This window comes from Salarias fasciatus, chromosome 15 (genome assembly GCF_902148845.1).
Source record: "Salarias fasciatus chromosome 15, fSalaFa1.1, whole genome shotgun sequence".
Lineage (NCBI taxonomy): Eukaryota > Metazoa > Chordata > Actinopteri > Blenniiformes > Blenniidae > Salarias > Salarias fasciatus.
In genome coordinates this window covers 27,090,291-27,107,524 of record NC_043759.1, presented here as the reverse complement: position 1 = coordinate 27,107,524, position 17,234 = coordinate 27,090,291, and the positions used below count along the sequence as shown (strand labels likewise).

Genomic DNA, 17,234 nt, shown 5'->3' with positions numbered 1-17,234 from the left:
CCCATCGGTTGTCCTGAGGTCCCACGAGGTCTGCCATGTGTCTGTGCTGAGGTGAAGGTGCTGTTGTCGTCTGAGGCAACAGCTTCATCAGGAACAGGAACATCTTCATCGTTGCCTCGTGGAGGGTGGACTACCTCACACGGGAGTTGATCTCAGGGATTATTCTGCCCTGTGGCTGGGAGATCAACTTAACAGCAGTGTTGGCTTGTCTTCCAATGTTTCCTTCAGCAGTCCTTTACCAGGACCCGATCTCCTGGTTTCAGTTGATGACGAAGTCCTTCAGCAGGGCGAGGGAGAGCTTCTTTCACTGTCTGTCGGTCATGGAGACTCTGTCTTCTCGGAGTTGCATCCTCCAGTGTCTGTCGAGTGGCAGCTGCTTCCTCCTGGGTTGACCTCTTGTTCTGTGCCTTCAAAGGATGATCTGGAACTCTTTCCATGCACATCCTGTGACCGTCTGTCCCCATTGGAGATGAAGCGTTGTTGAACTGCAGTCATGGCATCTGAAAGGAAGAAGAGAAACAGAGGCAGACCATCCTACCCTAACTTTGAACTAAGCCAAATCTTTAAACACATAAACACAATTATTCGTTTAATCTAATGTTCCCTGACATAACATGACCATTAAAAATTCTTTGAAAACCTAGAAGTCAGTTACTGCTTCATTGTAAAAACCTTGACTCATTAGTTTCAACCTGAACCTTCGTTGATGCTAAATCACCATTGCAAATTGCCAAATTAATCCTTGACCTTGTATAACCTAAAGAAGTCCTAAAGCATAATGCAAGAATTTAGTGTCAAATTCAACATTATATCCCAGATAAAATGTTAGAATTGATCAGACAATTTCTTCCCTCTGACATGCTGGAACTTCTGAAATGATAGAAAACAAAGTTAGACAATAATTCCATCAACCATATTCATCATATGATGGTATTGATGGAGGTGTTGGGTTCCAGGATCTTTGTCACCTGTTGGAAAAACTGTGAGTCTGGTTTAGAGTTAGTGGATTATTTCTGTTAGTTTAAGTGTCAGTCATATCATGCTTTGAGACATGCCAGTTCAGTTAGAAACAAGCAAACAAACAACAAACAAACAAAACATTTAACATCCTATCAGGAGCTGATTGAACATCCCTCCATAAAACTGGATGCTGAGCGGAGCGCATCACAGCAGCACATACACCCATTTGGTGAGTGTGTCAACCCCCACCATGTGATAGTTCTTCCCATCCACAGGGGTCAGTTCATCAGATGATCAAAGGAAAGTCTGGTGAGGATGAGCAGCGTTCTCCACAGGCTCGACCCGGCCTGCATTGTGAGCAGCACACCCCAAACATTTTTTACAACGCTGTTCCACGACTACTGAGAATCCTTTAGTGGACTGCAGTGATGTAATCTGTTGAACCGTTCCCCCTTTTTGACACATGGTCAGAACCAGGTGCAACTCTGCAGTTTGATCAGAGCAGTGAGCAGGGAGGGAACCAGAGGTCAAAGTTTCATAATCTGAACAGACAGCGAACCCAACCTGGTTCTTCCTCTGCCTCGAGGGTCCATGGAACCGGTTCCCCAGCTGCGAAAATGCGACTGTAGATATCTCTGTTTAGAGGACACTTGTGACTTTACCCAAAGAGATGCTGCAACAATGTCAGGGTGTCAACTTGACACTAGGCCTCTGTAGGTGAGCAGACCAGAAGATCATCTACATACTACAAGAGGAAGAGCAAAAGATAAGAGAGGAGGACACGCAGCACTGAATTGTAAATAACCTTGCCACAGCCATGTGAAGGTGTTGGTTTCCCTTGGAATTCAAATGCAAACCAGCACATCTGGGTGAGCTGGGCCAGAGAAGAATGCATTTGAAAAGGTCTACCACAGAGAAGAACGCTGCTGTTGGTTCTCTTGCTCTGTGTCCTGACCTCCTGCAGTGTGAAAAACACATCTCTGCAGACTTAAACTCCAAATTAATTTAAAATTACTGAATGTGCTGTGCAACCACTGTCTACATAAAATCTCAGCACTGGTCAAAAATTAAGGTCTTAAGATTATTGATCACAAAAACTTTAACACATCACAGAAAAGTTGACCAGAAAATGTTAATTCCTCCCCCTTTAAACTGGTGTGTCCTCATCCTGCAAACACCAGTTTAAAATATATTTATGATCAATGGTGACATTTAAAAACTGTTGACTTGTAACAGAATAATATTTCCACAATGAAAACCACCATTCTACTGCATTCTCTTCTCTGTCTCGCAGTATCACATCAACCATGATCTCATGACGATTTGCCGACAGTGCCGGACTTACAAATGAGAAGCTGTATAACTATTTGCCACACAACATAAAACATAAACCATACACATGTTTCAGACCTCACCATGTACTCACTCACATCCAAGTCACTTTCTGGATGTGGAAAATCACACCTTGCTTCCAAAACCCAAACTACACCCTACAGATTGAACTGGGTGCAGTAGGTGTCCACTGAGTACAAAGCCAGAGCTTGAACACACCAAAAAAATCAACACCATGTATTCAAGGCCTTCAGATCACTCAAACTTCCACATTCATACTCAAAACATCGATGTTTTTTCCACTGAATACATTCACACTCACACAGGTACATTTGGGTTTCCCGTAAAAACAACTAATTTAGATTATTTAAAAGTTTCTAATTTTTCATTTTGGTATATTTTGAAGTCAATTTATTACAGTTCAGAGTCGGCCTGACTTTCCCAACTCTCCCCACAGCCTCTGCAGCAGCTGTGGGCAGGGATTGCGAAACTGCCCCTCCTCTTTCTTAAAATCCTATTTCGCTTCCATTCTTATTGTCTATTTGCAGTTTACTCTTCTTTTTTTTTTTTTTCTCTTGTTAAGTTTATTGATTTTGTTTTTATTTTCTTTAGAGCTTGAAAATATACTAACACCTCAGCTGCACAGTGCGCTTTGCAGGAAAGACATTTGAGGCATTTGAGACATTTAAAGATCCTTCACCCCCCCTCACAGAGTGAACTGTGAAGGAGTGAGGGGAGACCACAGTCCCACACCAAGTGTGAAACATCAAGTTTGTCATGTGTCTCTCTGAACAACTGTTTTTCATAACTTTCATCTAGACCATCATAGCAGGAATAGGATGTACAGTGCAAATCTGCTGCTTCCATATCAACTAAGGAAGACACCACTCGATCATAAATCTTTTCAGCCAATGCAAATTAGTTGGTTGTTGACCAAGTCTCCACTGATACACACAGCTGGGTGTCAGTGGGCAATCTTTCACCATTGTGAATTTGCTCATATTGTCCTCCACAGGAACAACTGGGGCCCAGCCCCTCAGGTCTTGACACAACCGCGAGCCTGAGTTTACTATTAGATCTCTACCCAGTAGATTGATCGGGCATAATTTTGATAGAAGAAATTTGTGAGTGAACTGTGGTCCTGTAGAGGGTGAACAGGCTGCTGGCGCTGTAAACCACTCTCTCTGCTGATGCTCAGATGTGGCTGGAGTTTATGGAATCCTCACTCAGTCTTAGACCTGGAGTGAGGAAGCCATGCTGTATGACTGAATGGGTGGCTCCTGTGTCCACCACAACTACAATGTGACTTCTTGTATCGCTAAGTGTCTATATATGCACGTGTGTGATGTCGCATATATGTTTGTGTGTGTGATGTCTCACTTCCCTTTTCTGTCGCTGTTGAAATCTCATCAATGGAATCCACCTTCCTGGAGTCGCCTCCCCCTTCTCACACCATCAGTCTGCTGCTCTTGGTTGTCCAACGTCCATGCTGTCCACCCATGAAACAGCAACCAAAATCCCTTCTGTGTTGACCTCCTCTTCCACAACCTCCTCTTTCGTGGCCACGTCCTCTCTGACTTCCTTGGACAGGTGCAGATCCGGAGCACATGGTTAGAGGCGCCTTATGAAGTGCAGCATCTCACTTGGCAGTTTGTGCAGCGGCCTTTTCCCTGAGCCTGTGTCGGGCATGGCTGCAGAGCCTCCTCAGCAGAGACGGATCTCAGGTCTCAGTCTCATGTAGAGGTGGCTCACATGAGCTGCTGTGTTGGAAGACAGTCCATCCATGATTGTAGCACACAGAAGCCTTTCCCAGGAACCCGCGTCGTTCCCCAGTGTTGCAGGACGCTGCAGACCAGAGTGAGACTGAAGATGTCTTCTGCACGATGCATGAAATTCTCCACCATTTTCTGAGGGCCCTGCTTCAAGGTTCTCAGGGCTGTAAAGGCCATGCGATGTGAGGCATTGTCTGCGTGGTCCCAGTCCAGGTCTCTCATGTGGCTCCATCTCCTGCTGGGTCGTCTGCTGAGGGTGACGGTGCCTGGTGTTGCTGCTGGTGGCGAGGGCTTTTCTCATCTCTGCTCCAGTGGGTCTGAATTCTTTGCAGAATGCTTGAAACTCCTGTCCAAATGCCTGTCCATTTTCTATAATGGTGGACTCTGGCCCCCGATGGGATCTGGTGGACACAGAACGCTGCCGTTGGTGAGTGTGTGGTGGAGATCTCACAGGACTGCGACCTCGACATCTGCTCGCAGCAGAATCTGAATCAGCGTTTCCTCTGGCTTGATCGTCTGCCGGTGCTGATGGCGGTGGCGAGGGGGATGCGAGTCCAGGTCAGGGTCCACTTTCAGCGCAGTTAGTGCCTGTATAGCAGGAGCATAGGCCAGGAAGGTGAAGCACCACTGTGTGTATTAATGTACGGTGGGGGCCGTGTGAGACGGCTTGAAAGCTGTTTCCTTTCTGTTTCCTACATCTAAACTCACATCCAAATCTCCTGCCATTTTACACTTAGTTGCTTTCTTATCTTCTCTTTTTTTTTTTCTTAAAGTTTCTGGTTCACACTCAAACTCAAACTTCCCCCTTTGGGGAGGCCAAACTTCTCACACCATTCTCTCACTCACTTCACACACTCGGGCCCATATTTCTTAGACATGTCATTACATATTGGACTGTCTGGAGGACTTTCTACTTTAACAGATCTGTTACCCATCCTCAGTTGGAACGTCTTCCACTGGCCTTTGCCTTCGTGACCCCGTCACAGGGTGCAATAGTGCTAAAAACCCCCTTCCCTTAATGTAACCCAGTTACTGTGGCCCTGCCACTTAAGGAAATGTTCTTTGTGACCCAGTCACTGTGGTCCTGCCACTTAGATATCTGGTCACTGTGGCCCAGCCACTTAGATAGGAAATGCTCTAGGTGGTCCAGCCACCCTTCCTATCTCAGTCCCCCAAACAACCCGATATGAAAGGAACTCACCGGGTGCCTGATGAATTTCCTCTGAGGAGAGAAAAAATCTGTTCGTGGATCCTATCGGTGTCCCGGACAGTGGGCTCAGACCCAGTCCCCTTCTGGTCCAGCAAATGCGGTGGGGGCTGCAGGAATATGTCTGCAGGATGATCAGTCACCGGGTCGTCGTCCGCCGCCGGGGTTCACTCGTAGGATCCTGCCGACAACGCCAAACTGTTGTGGAAATTCTATTAATAAATGCACCAACGATGAGTTCCTTATTGGTTCCTTTATTTCCAGTTGCAACAGGAGAGAAGTCACAGCTGCTCAGTCAGTGTGAGTTCTGAAGTTCTGAGACACAGACTGATATTTATACCCCGCCCTGAACCCCTGTGGCCAGGGGCAGACATGTTAATGTCATTAACATGTCTTAGAGGCTGCCCTGAGATAGGAAGGGACACATATTTAACATATGAAGTGACAAAGGAACAAACTCCAACCACCCAACCTACTTCAACCCCCTGTGGCTGCCGATGCATCAGAGAAGAACAGCATACAGACCACAGATACCATTTGGAGATTACACCCGGTCAGGGGGAGACACATCTGCTTAAAATGCAACAGGGCAAACAGGAAAGAACCCCCATTTGGGTTTCTTGGTGTCAGGAGTCCAGGGGGCCGTCTGCTAAGGAGTCTACTTAAAGTTGATAACCATCACTTGCATCAAATACATAAAATTTCCATTACAGGGCCCAGCAGCAGCTATGGCAATTCTTACACACAACATAACATTATTCAGAGAAAATGCATATTCAATAACACAGTGACTCCAACAAAAAGAAGGCAAACAAAGAGAGGGCAGAGGATCCACAGCTGAATGCCTCCCCTCTGCCCACACGCACACTGAGAAACTACAGGTGGATCCTTCACCTGAGGAAGGTAAGAAATTGAAAAAGATTTACATACATTTGCATATTTAGATATTTACATACAATTCACAGAATTTCATTCACAAATTAGATTACACTTTATTCACATTAGATTCATAAATATTTTGGATTCCAGTAAATGAACAGATGATCTATGTACACTGTACAAATTGGATGGTACCACTCGCAATGACACCCCCCCTTTCACTGCTTTCACTGTCCCTTTCACAGCATTCAGGTTGGTGTTACGGCACAAAAGACGCAAAATCTCTGAATCAAGAAAATACTGAGCGGTGTGGGTGACCCAGTGTTCAGAGGGGGTTGCACCCCTGGTGTTTGCCTCGGGGCAAACCTTAGTTGTGGTGGAGCCACATCAGGATCCTCTACAGACCTCCGTGCACCCAGACTGTGAGGTGACCTGCTTCGGGCGGTGACACCCCGTGATCTGCCTGCCCTTCTCCTGGGACGGCCGCGAAGCTGCTCAGGAGATGGACTCCTAGAGGAAACAAAATACCACATAATTTAGACAAAAATAATTACAATAACAAGCTTAGAAAAAAATGCAAACACATAGTGTAGCTGATGTGGTTTTATATTATTTCGAGTGGACTTACTGGGAAGATGCTGGTGAACTGGCTTCTTCACACCGAGCTTCATTCTCCTCCTCACCATCACCGTCACCCTGCTCTTCTATCAGCCGCCGCTGTGGTTTTGGCACACGTGCCGACCTCCTGAGATCAGGATTCTCCTCTGACCTGCTGCCTCCAGACACATGGCCCTGAAGCCTGGAGCCACTGTGCAGCACCTGGCTGGATCAGCCCTCTCCAGAATTCCCTCTAAAATTGAAAAAAAAAAAAAGACATAACATTTGAATTGTGCAATAGATCCAATATTAGAAAATAAATAAAAAGTAATTACTAAAAACTACTATGAACTGTTCAATATAATGGACAGAAATGCAAAAAACAGGATAAAAAAATGTGGACTAACAGGAATGGTTTGTATTAGCATTGGGGGAAAAAGTGACCAAAGCCTTAGGGCCAATCCCAATTCTACCCCTTACCCCTACCCCTTACCCCTACCCCTATGATATGCGTGTTCACGAGGCTTAAGGGCTATCCCAATTCTCCTTTTTGAATAGGGGTAGGGGTAAGGGGGAGGGCTATTTCACCCCTTTCAGCGAAGTCTGCATCGATGCTCCCTATTCTCAATAGGGGTAGGCGGAGTTTCACATTGGCCAGAAAAAAACAACATGGCGCCCACTACGGAGTCGCACAAATGTAAGATTGCTTTCTGTATACTATTTAAAAAGCTATAAAAAGTGTATTTGCTTCACTGAATTTATAGATAAACTAGCGTGACAGTGTCCCAGTCATGGATTAACGTTTTAGCGCTGCGCAGCACCGTTTCCAATCGTGAATTTGTAACTTCTTTAGAGCACTAATCACTGAATTAACGTCATCCTTTATCATGTTTTTAACATAATATGTTAGACACAGGGACCCCCGATGAAACCCGACTGCTGATTCAGTTTAGAGCCGGGTTCCTCAATTAGCGGACCGCGGTCCACGACCGGACCGCGGCACACCTCGCTGCGGCCCCAGGGCAAATGTATGGGGGAAAAAAAAAAAGAAAAAAAAATCTTTCTTTAAACGCTCCATGTTCCGTGTGAGCACCGTTCTGGTGTAATCCAGCGCGCTCCGTCGCACCGCACTACTCGGCAATCCTCGGTATTGCTGCCCCCCCCCCCCCCCCCCCCCCCTCCCCCTCCCCCTCCCACAGGGCGCTGAAGTCCGGACCCATGCTTGTATAGAAAAAGCAAATGTGGACCTTCAAGATTTGTATTTGAGGACCCCGGGTTTAGAGGTTAAAAAGGAAGAAAAGTTTTTGAAATCAAAATACAGCGCCAAAACACATTGGGAGTAAATTATATTATTCGTCTAAGCTATAATATGTCAGTAATAAAACGTGTTTATATAAATATATCTGTATTACTTTAGGAAATTCATAAAAGAAAATGGCTTGGAAGGGGAAGTTACAGCCCAGCAAGCTTCAAAAAAGTGGGAGAACCTCAAAAAGAAATATAAGGTAAATAATAATACCATTATTAAAAAATAAAAGTAATTTCTAATGTAATTTCTATCATTTCTAATATCCATAATTTTTTGTTGTTATAAGAGTGCAGCGGGGCTTAAAGGGCCAAGGGGTATCCCAATTCATAGTGCTGCAAAGATAGCCCTAGCCCTCAGCCCTATTCTAAAAGGGGTAGGAGAGTGATAGGGGTAGGGCGAAGGGCTAAGGGGTAGGGGTAAGGGGTAGAATTGGGATTGGCCCTAATTCTCAAAGCTCCATTGAAAAGTATTTGATTCATTATCTGCAAAGCTAAAATCATGGATCCAGCAGTTGCCCAGCTCTATATAGCTTTTGTTACTACCTGTGCAAAAACATAAAAAATATTTCTAATGCAGTACAAAAGAAAGTAAACAGGCTTGCAACTTTGGCGCACTCAGGGTAAAAACGCAGTATCTGAACACGAGTTACTTTTTTTTTTTCTCTCACAAACAACAAAAAACACCAGTCTAAACTTCTTATAGCGCTATACAGAGAATACTAACACATACAGGCTTACTCTGTTGGCTAATATTTACTTTGGAGAATGCATATTTATCACATGAAACCACTTACTTGGTACCAGATTGGGGTGCGAGTGCGGCTTCCTTCCCGACCGGTGTCGTGCCGAGTTATGCATGCCTGCCGAGATCTGCATCCCCTGGTCGCGGGAGCGCGCCCGGCGCCCGCTGCGCTAACGCGGAAACTATGAGACGCCAATCTGTTTTCTACGGCACAGTACTTCTTGATAATAAAAAAAAAAAAAGATGCTAAATGAAAGCTTGGATACTTTATTCCACGTTTATATCATTCACATGGTTTGATTAAAAGATAATTATTTGGCAGGACACGTTTAGTCTCTGCCGGCATTTGCATCCCCTATTTTTTTTTTTGTTTTTTTTTTTTTTTTACCAAATAAGTCCCGTTTGTATGATTCACATGGTTTGATTAAAATACCCAAATCTCTAACTCTAACGCTCACCCTGCTCTCCAGCCTGCGGAGGAATGCACCGCTGCTGCTCTGAGAAGCTGGATCCATGCTGAGGCTTTTTATAATTCTAAAGACACCGAAAGATTCCAGAGAAATTTATTTCTCTAAACTACCTCGTTCTCTTTCAAACCTCCCTTGGTATCTCACTATGGGAAACGCCCCCTGGCGTGACCGATCATGGAAGCTCCAATGACACCACGTCTGTCATGTGACAGACCAATCATCTCGAGATGCATGGGGCAGCCCGCCCCCTTTATAAGCGGTCCCCGCGCTGCACCCACCATTCTCGCTTTCTTCCACGTGAAGATCATCACTTGGCTCCTCAGCGGTCCTGATTTTGGATTTTCATTTAACTGCTCTTCCGACGCGCCGTCAAGGTAGTCACCGAGCGTGAAATGTCCAACTCAGGATTCACTTCACTACTTTCGTCGCGCGAGAGTGTGCGTTTCGGTGTCATTAGTTTGACCGTCGAGGTCGGCTATGGCTACCGCTTCCTCGGCTAGCGGCAAGGGAAAGGACGTCGAGTCCCGTCCCTGCCTGGCCTCTTGCGGTTTCGCCATTTCAGGGAGAGATCCACATCCTCTCTGCATCGCCTGTATGGGAGTGCAGCATGCCCAGGCTTCACTCGCGGACTCCGAGTGCTGCCAGCATTGCAGCACTATGCCGACCAGGATCCTGGAGAGGCGCCTCAGGGTCTCGGCCAGTTCAAAGGCCGACCCCAGCCTCTCCGATAGCGCCGCCAAGCCGAAGCGGGCTATTGCTAACTTAGACTGGGCTAACCCCCCGGTTGAGGACTTCCCTCCGCTGTTTGACCAGCTCCTCGACTCGGAGGACGAACACGGAGGGGGGCACGAAGAGGAGGACGATAACCTGGACCTCCTTAACGACGACAACGAGGAGGATGACGAGGACGCAATCCTCCCGCCGACTCCGGCATCCCGACCAAGCAGCTCCGTTAGCGGAGGAATCCAACCCCCCTCTTCACCCTCGGAGGTCGACCTGCATGAGGTGTGTAAACGAGTGGCATCACGGCTGGGTATAGACTGGCCCGCGTCACAGGATGACAAGGGCGGGGAGAGGGATTTATACGATGGCAAAATTCTGCCGTCTCGCCCGGTGTCGAAGAAGCAGGTCATGCCCGTCATCCCAGCGTGCATGAAGGAGATGAAGCGGTTTTGGGATAAACCGCTTCGCCACAGAGTCCCCGTCAAGGGTTACTCCGGCCTGGAAGTGGCTAACAGCGGGGAGTGGGGCCTCGGAGATCCCCCGGTAGTGGAGCAGGCGGTGGCTTCTCACCTCCACCCCAGCCACCGGTCCGCGCTCACCGCGGCGGGCCCCACCCTCCCCGGGAAAATGGAGCGCTTCTCCGCCTCCATGTTTCAAAAGATGTACAAATCAGCAGCCCAATCAGTGAACAACTTAAATGTTGTCACCCTGCTGACAGCCTACCAGGCTGAACTTTTCCAGGAGATGGGGGTCCTCCTGGATAAAGGCTCCCCAAGTCCCAAAATATGGGAGGAGATGTGTGTGGTCACGGACCTCATCCTCCGTGTCTCCATGGGTGCGGTCCAGGGCTGCGGCCGTGTTATGGGGCTCGCAGTGGCAGGAGAGAGACCACTCTGGCTGAATCTCTCCAGCCTGTCGGACCAGGAAAAACAGGTCATTATTGATGCTCCCTTCGACTCGTCAAGGGCTAAGGGCTTGTTTGGCGAGGCTGTCACGGCCATGCAGCAGACCAGTGACCTGAGGAAGAAACAGGGAGAAGCCTTTGATCTCTGCCTTCCTCGCAAGGTTGCCTCTCGCCCCACCCCACCACCCTGCCAGGGATTCGCGGCTGCGGCGAGAGCACACAGCAGCGGCTATAAGGAACCCAGACCGCGCATGTCTGAGCAGCCAGCGTCTCACCAGCGCGACGCTCAGCAGCAGAAACACTGGCCCAGGAAGTCCTTTGCTGCTGCAGCTGCCGCTCCAGGCACCGGTCCAACCCGCCTGTCCCGCCCCCCGGACGGGAAGAAAAAACGGTCGCCCTAGGTGTCGTGGTTCGCAGACACAGAGGCTCAGCAGTCAGCACTCGCAGAGATCCCTGCTCTGAGCCCCTCCGGAACAGGTCACATGTTTCCCTCTCCTCCCAAGAAACGGAGGATGGATGTTCTGGACCAATGTTCCGCTCAGCGCTGTGTAACGGCCCCGTTTGGTCTTCCCGTTCACAGACTGAATTATGCACTTGTTCCCCCAGTGCACAGTTTCCTTTCCCCCCTTCGTCGCCCCACGGGGACAGTTCTAAGGGAAGTGGAAAGAAGCGCAATGTTCACACCAAGCACTTCTCCTGGTTTTTCAATAAAAAACAAGCTGTCACAGCCAGGCTCAGTCATAAAGCCGAGGGCGCAGTGAACACAAAACAAAAACAAAAATCAAGAAGTGCAGGACAGTCTGTCTCCCCCAGAGGGCGCAGCTGCTCCATTGTTGAGCTTCAGGCCACCGGCCCTCTGGCTGTTAAAGCAGAGGAGTGGCGCGCATGCGCAGTGAACCCGTGGGTGTTTACAACGGTTGCCAGGGGTTACAGGCTGCAGTTCGCTGTGAGGCCGCCCGGCTTCAACGGTGTGCTGACGTCAGAAGCTGCAGGGGAAGCCGCGGAGGCTTTAGAGAGCGAAATATCTTCTCTGTTAAGCCGCGGGGCAATTCGCCTTGTACCGGAGGGAGAGAGAAATCAGGGGTTTTATTCCCGGTATTTCCTCATTCCAAAGAAAGGAGGTTCATTGCGTCCGATCCTGGATCTGCGGTTCCTCAATCTACACCTCCGAAAGTACAAATTCAAAATGCTCACGCACAAGGTTCTGTTTCGATCCATTCGTCCAGGCGACTGGTTCACTTCAGTGGATCTGCAGGACGCTTATTTTCATATAAGCATATATCCCGCACACAGGAAATATCTCAGGTTTGCGTTCAAGGGAACAGCTTACGAGTATCAGACCCTGCCTTTTGGGCTGTCACTCGCCCCGAGAGTTTTCAGCAAGTGTGTGGAAGCAGCCCTGAACCCTATGCGAGCATCGGGCCTAAGAGTGTTCGCGTATCTGGACGATTTTCTCCTCTGTGCATCCAGCAAAGGGAAATCGGAGAGGGATACGCGGAAGCTGATGGACAGGCTGTACAGCTTGGGGTTCAATATAAACCCCGTAAAGAGCTGTTTGTCTCCCACTCAGAGGATCGAGTATTTGGGCCTCGAAATAGACTCTGTTTCATTTCGGGGTTTTCTGTCCCATGCTCGAGTGGAGAAATTTCGCCAACAACTGGCTTTATTTCGGAGAGGACGTTCAGTGTCGTTGCGGGACTGTCTCCAGCTGTCAGGGCTGATGGCGTCATCAATATCTGTCATTCCGCACGGGCTGATGAAAATGAAGGATTTTCAGCGCTGGATATCTTCCCTGCGTCTGGACGCACGACGTCACCTCAGGCGTATGGTGAGGGTTTCCCCGGAATGCCTCCTGGCTCTCCGTCACTGGAGGGACCCGGAGATATTCTCAACCGGCGTCCCGTTGGGAGCGGTTGTGATGAGGAAGACAGTTACAACCGATGCCTCGTTAACGGGGTGGGGAGCGGTTTTCGGGGGGAGGTCAGTGAACGGGACCTGGCCCCCGACGCTCCGTCAGGCTCATATAAACTATTTGGAGCTGTTGGCTGTGTTCCTAGCCCTCAGACATTTTCTGCCCCTCCTGGGAAAGTGTCATGTGCTGGTCAGAGCGGACAGCACGACAGCAGTGGCCTACATAAACAGGGAAGGAGGCACTCGCTCCGTAAAATTACACAGACTGGCTCAGAGTCTGTTATTATGGAGCAGCGAACACCTGTTATCGCTGCGCGCAGCGCATCTTCCGAGTGCACTGAACAGCGGGGCAGATTTACTCTCCAGGGGAAATCCCTTGTACGGAGAGTGGAGACTGAACCCCGAGGTGCTTCTCCGGGTGTGGGAGAGATTCGGCCGAGCGTCTGTAGATCTCTGCGCATCACACGAAAACGTGCAGTGTCCCCTATTCTTCTCATTACGAGACAGGGACGCGCCGCTGGGGGCGGACGCGTTTGCGCACCCGTGGCCAAACGCGCTGCTGTATGCTTTTCCCCCTCTCTATCTCATCACTCCTACGCTGGTCAGAGTGAAGGAGCAGCAGCTTTCATTAATCCTGATAGCTCCTTACTGGCCCAGCAGGCCGTGGATGGCGGAGCTGATACAGCTCGTACACGGCCAGCCATGGCCGTTACCGTTACGCACGGACTTGGTGTCGCAAGCGTGCGGGCAGATTTTTCATCCGAACCCCGAACGTCTGGCTCTCTGGGCTTGGTTCGTGAGAGGGTGAATTTACAGGAGTCCGGTCTCCCGTCGAGGGTGATTGAGACTATTCAGTGCGCACGAGCACCTGCCACGCGATCATTATATGACATTAAATGGCGCGTGTTTGAAAAATGGTGTGAGAATAAAGTTATCATTCCGTTTCAGTGTTCTGTCCCGGATGTGTTGTGCTTCCTGCAGGACTTATTGGACGGTAATAAAGCTTTTTCCACCATTAAGGTCTCTTTGGCCGCTATTTCAGCGTGTCACGTGGGCTTTGGAGGTGCACCTGTCGGGCAGCATCCTCTAATTAAGAGGTTTATGAAGGGGGCGCGTCGGCTGCGTCCTGTGCGTAAACTCCCGGTCCCGTCATGGGATTTACCCACGGTTCTGGAGGCGCTCACAGGATTGCCCTTTGAGCCGTTAGAATGTGCAGATTTAAGAGTGCTCTCTCTTAAAACTATCCTGCTGCTGTCTTTAACGTCAGCTAGACGGATAGGTGAGTTACAGGCTTTGTCTGTGCACGCCTCCTGCCTTCAATTCTCCCCAGATTATGGGAAGGTTACATTACGTCCTAACCCGGCGTTTGTGCCTAAGGTTAGTGATTCTGCATACAGCTGTTCCACGCTTGAGCTGCTCGCTTTTCACCCACCGCCGTTTGCAGGGGAGGATGAGCGGCGGCTCAATTTCTTTTGTCCTGTGAGAGCGTTACGCATCTACATGGACAGGACTAAGGGATTTCGGAGGAGCAACCAGCTCTTCATATCGTGGGCTCCCTCCCATAAGGGGAGGGCCCTGACGCGCCAGCGCCTGTCACATTGGGTGGTGGAGGCTATATTCTTGGCATATGAAAGTCGTGGTTTGCAGCCCCCGGAGAGGCTGCAGGCCCACTCCACCAGGGGCATGGCCACCTCATGGGCCCTGTTTAAGGGCACATCTGTGAGGGACATTTGTGCCGCTGCCAGCTGGGCGTCCCCTAGGGGAAGGTTGAGGGTGTCAATCCATCGCGGGTCGCGGCTTTGTGGGCTTCGGAGCATGCAAATCCGGGAGTGGGCTATATCTCCCATAGTGAGATACCGAGGGAGGTTTGAAAGAGAACGTTAGGTTACTCACGTAACCCCGGTTCTCTGATAACCGAGTGAGGTATCTCACAACACTGCCCTACTTGCATCAGTGGGGTGGAAGAATTACGCTTGAGAATGGTGGGTGCAGCGCGGGGACCGCTTATAAAGGGGGCAGGCTGCCCCATGCATCTTGAGATGATTGGTCTGTCACATGACAGACGTGGTGTCATTGGAGCGTCCATGATCGGTCACGCCAGGGGGCGTTTCCCATAGTGAGATACCTCACTCGGTTATCAGAGAGCCGGGGTTACGTGAGTAACCTAACGTTATTACGAGATACAGCTCAGCGATGTATTTCTTCACTGTAGCACAGTGGAAGTTCTGCGTTTCAGTACTGCCGAGATTTGAATCCCCTGTTTTGTTTCTTAAGTTCCATGTTTATATAATTTACATGGTTTGGTTATATACATACATTCCTCCAAAATGCAATCATCCGTTTTCATCAAATTTTATTCTTCATGAAAAATATATATCAATAACATAAGCAGAAATTTGCTTAGTAGTGAAAACCTGTTTAAACTATATACAATATAACAAATAAATTAAAAAAAAAAACGTAGGATTAAAGACCAAGTCAGAACAAAAAATATCAATAGAATAGACACAGAAATTACATATTTTAACCATTTTAAAAGTGAAAACATGGGTCAATTTTCTGCTTAAAACTGAATAAATATGGATTAATGGATAAAACATGCAGAAGATTAAGTGACAGATTAATGAAACATTTCTTTGTTGAACTGAAGATGTGGAGGGTGAACTCGCCCAGTCCAGCAGCCTGGGTCCATTTTGAAATTCCATTGCAAAGACGACCATCAAAAGGATGCCCCTGAACAAGTACAAAACAGACTGTACACCTATATACACCTATATACACAGGATTATCAGCACTAAAACCTTGGGCACCATTGGTGTTGATTTGGGGAGGGGGGGGTGTTTGTGCTGCTAGTGACACAATAACACACAACACAATGAAGTCCTTCTCTCCCCTAATCTTCCACGCAGAGGGGGCAGAGGTAGTCCTTGTTCAGATCATGATTCTTTAAGCAGTAATGGTGGTACCATCTGCTGCACTTGTCACAATCAATCTGAAAATGCAAAATAATGTTATTGTAGCAATTATTCAACTCTTTCTTATGTTCTTTTTGACTACCACTACTTCAGTACAATGCTAAATTTTAAACCATATCACATGTAGCTGCTAACTCTGATCTGCAAAGTATTAGTTGTGATATGTTCAATTTAATGTCATTACCCATAGCAGGTCTCCCATTCCCTCAGACCCACAGCGATGGCAAAGATTCTTGAGTGATTCTATGAAAACACAGAAAAAAAATTGGCTTGATATTAACCTGACCAAATGTGACACTTGAAAAAAAAAACACAAATAAAATTTCACACAAAATCATTTTGCTGTTGAACATTAAGAGACTTTAATAAAATAAGCCAAAAAGGAAACACACCAGATTCACGGAGAAGAGTTGTGGCAATGTGTTTTCTCATCTTATTGACACTCCCTGTCCTCATGTCAGAAGGCATGGGCTGTTCCTCCAGTACACATTTGGCAAACTAAAGACAACAGGTTATTAATTAAAAAAAAAAAAAATACAATTTATTTAAAGCACCTTTCAAGGATCTCAAGGACACTTTACAAGGGAATAAAAATCAACAACAATGACACAAGCAATACAATAAAATAACAATAAGAGGAATAAACAAGAAAAACAACAAGAGGTCGGAAACAGTGAGGTTAGGATGTGAGGGAGTATGCGATCCTGAATAGGTGAGTTTTGATTTTGGATTTGAAAACTGGGAGGGAGTCACAGTTCCTGATGTCCGAAGGTAGTGAGTTCCAAAGCTGGGGAGCAGAGCGGCTGAAAGCTCCACTCCCCATGGTGCTGAGATGAGGTGGAGGTCGGAGGAGGACCTGAGGCATCAGGATGGAGTGTTGAAAGAAATGAGGTCGGAGAGGTATGGAGGAGCGAGATGATGGATCGATTTAAAGGTGAACAGAAGGGTTTTAAATTGAAGTCCTTGTTTAACTGAGCCGCATGGTGGCACGGTAGCGCTCTTGCCTCACAGTAAGAAGGTCCTGGGTTCAAATACCGGCCGGGGCTCGGGGCCTTTCTGTGCGGAGTTTGCATGTTCTCCCTGTGTGTGCGTGGGTTCCCTCTGGGTACTCCAGCTTCCTCCCACGGTCCAAAAACATGCATGTCAGGTTAATTGTCACCCTAAATTGCCCCTAGGTGTGAATGTGTGCATGAATGGTTGTATGTCTATGTTAGCACTGCGACAGAGTAGCGACCTGTCCTGGGTGTACCCCACCCTTGCCCACAGCAGCTGGGATCGGCTCCAGCTACCCGCAACCCTGGATGGAAAATGGATGGATGTTTAATTGGGAGCCAGTGAAGTTCTTGCAGGATGGGGATGATGTGGTGGTAGAAGGGGGTTTGGGTTATAATTCGGGTGGCAGAGTTGGGAACGAGCAGAAATTTATGGAGGGACTTACAAGGGAGGCCAAACAG

At 48.0% G+C, this 17,234-nt stretch overlaps 1 protein-coding gene across 1 annotated transcript; it reads left to right on the top strand.

The window, feature by feature from the left end:
• Positions 1-9,744: 9,744 nt before the first annotated feature.
• Positions 9,745-13,613, top strand: LOC115401513 (uncharacterized). Its single transcript, XM_030109763.1, has 2 exons — positions 9,745-11,285; positions 11,708-13,613. Exons 1-2 carry the CDS (start codon positions 9,745-9,747, stop codon positions 13,611-13,613), a joined length of 3,447 nt encoding a protein of 1,148 aa, XP_029965623.1.
• The last annotated feature ends 3,621 nt before the right edge of the window (positions 13,614-17,234 follow it).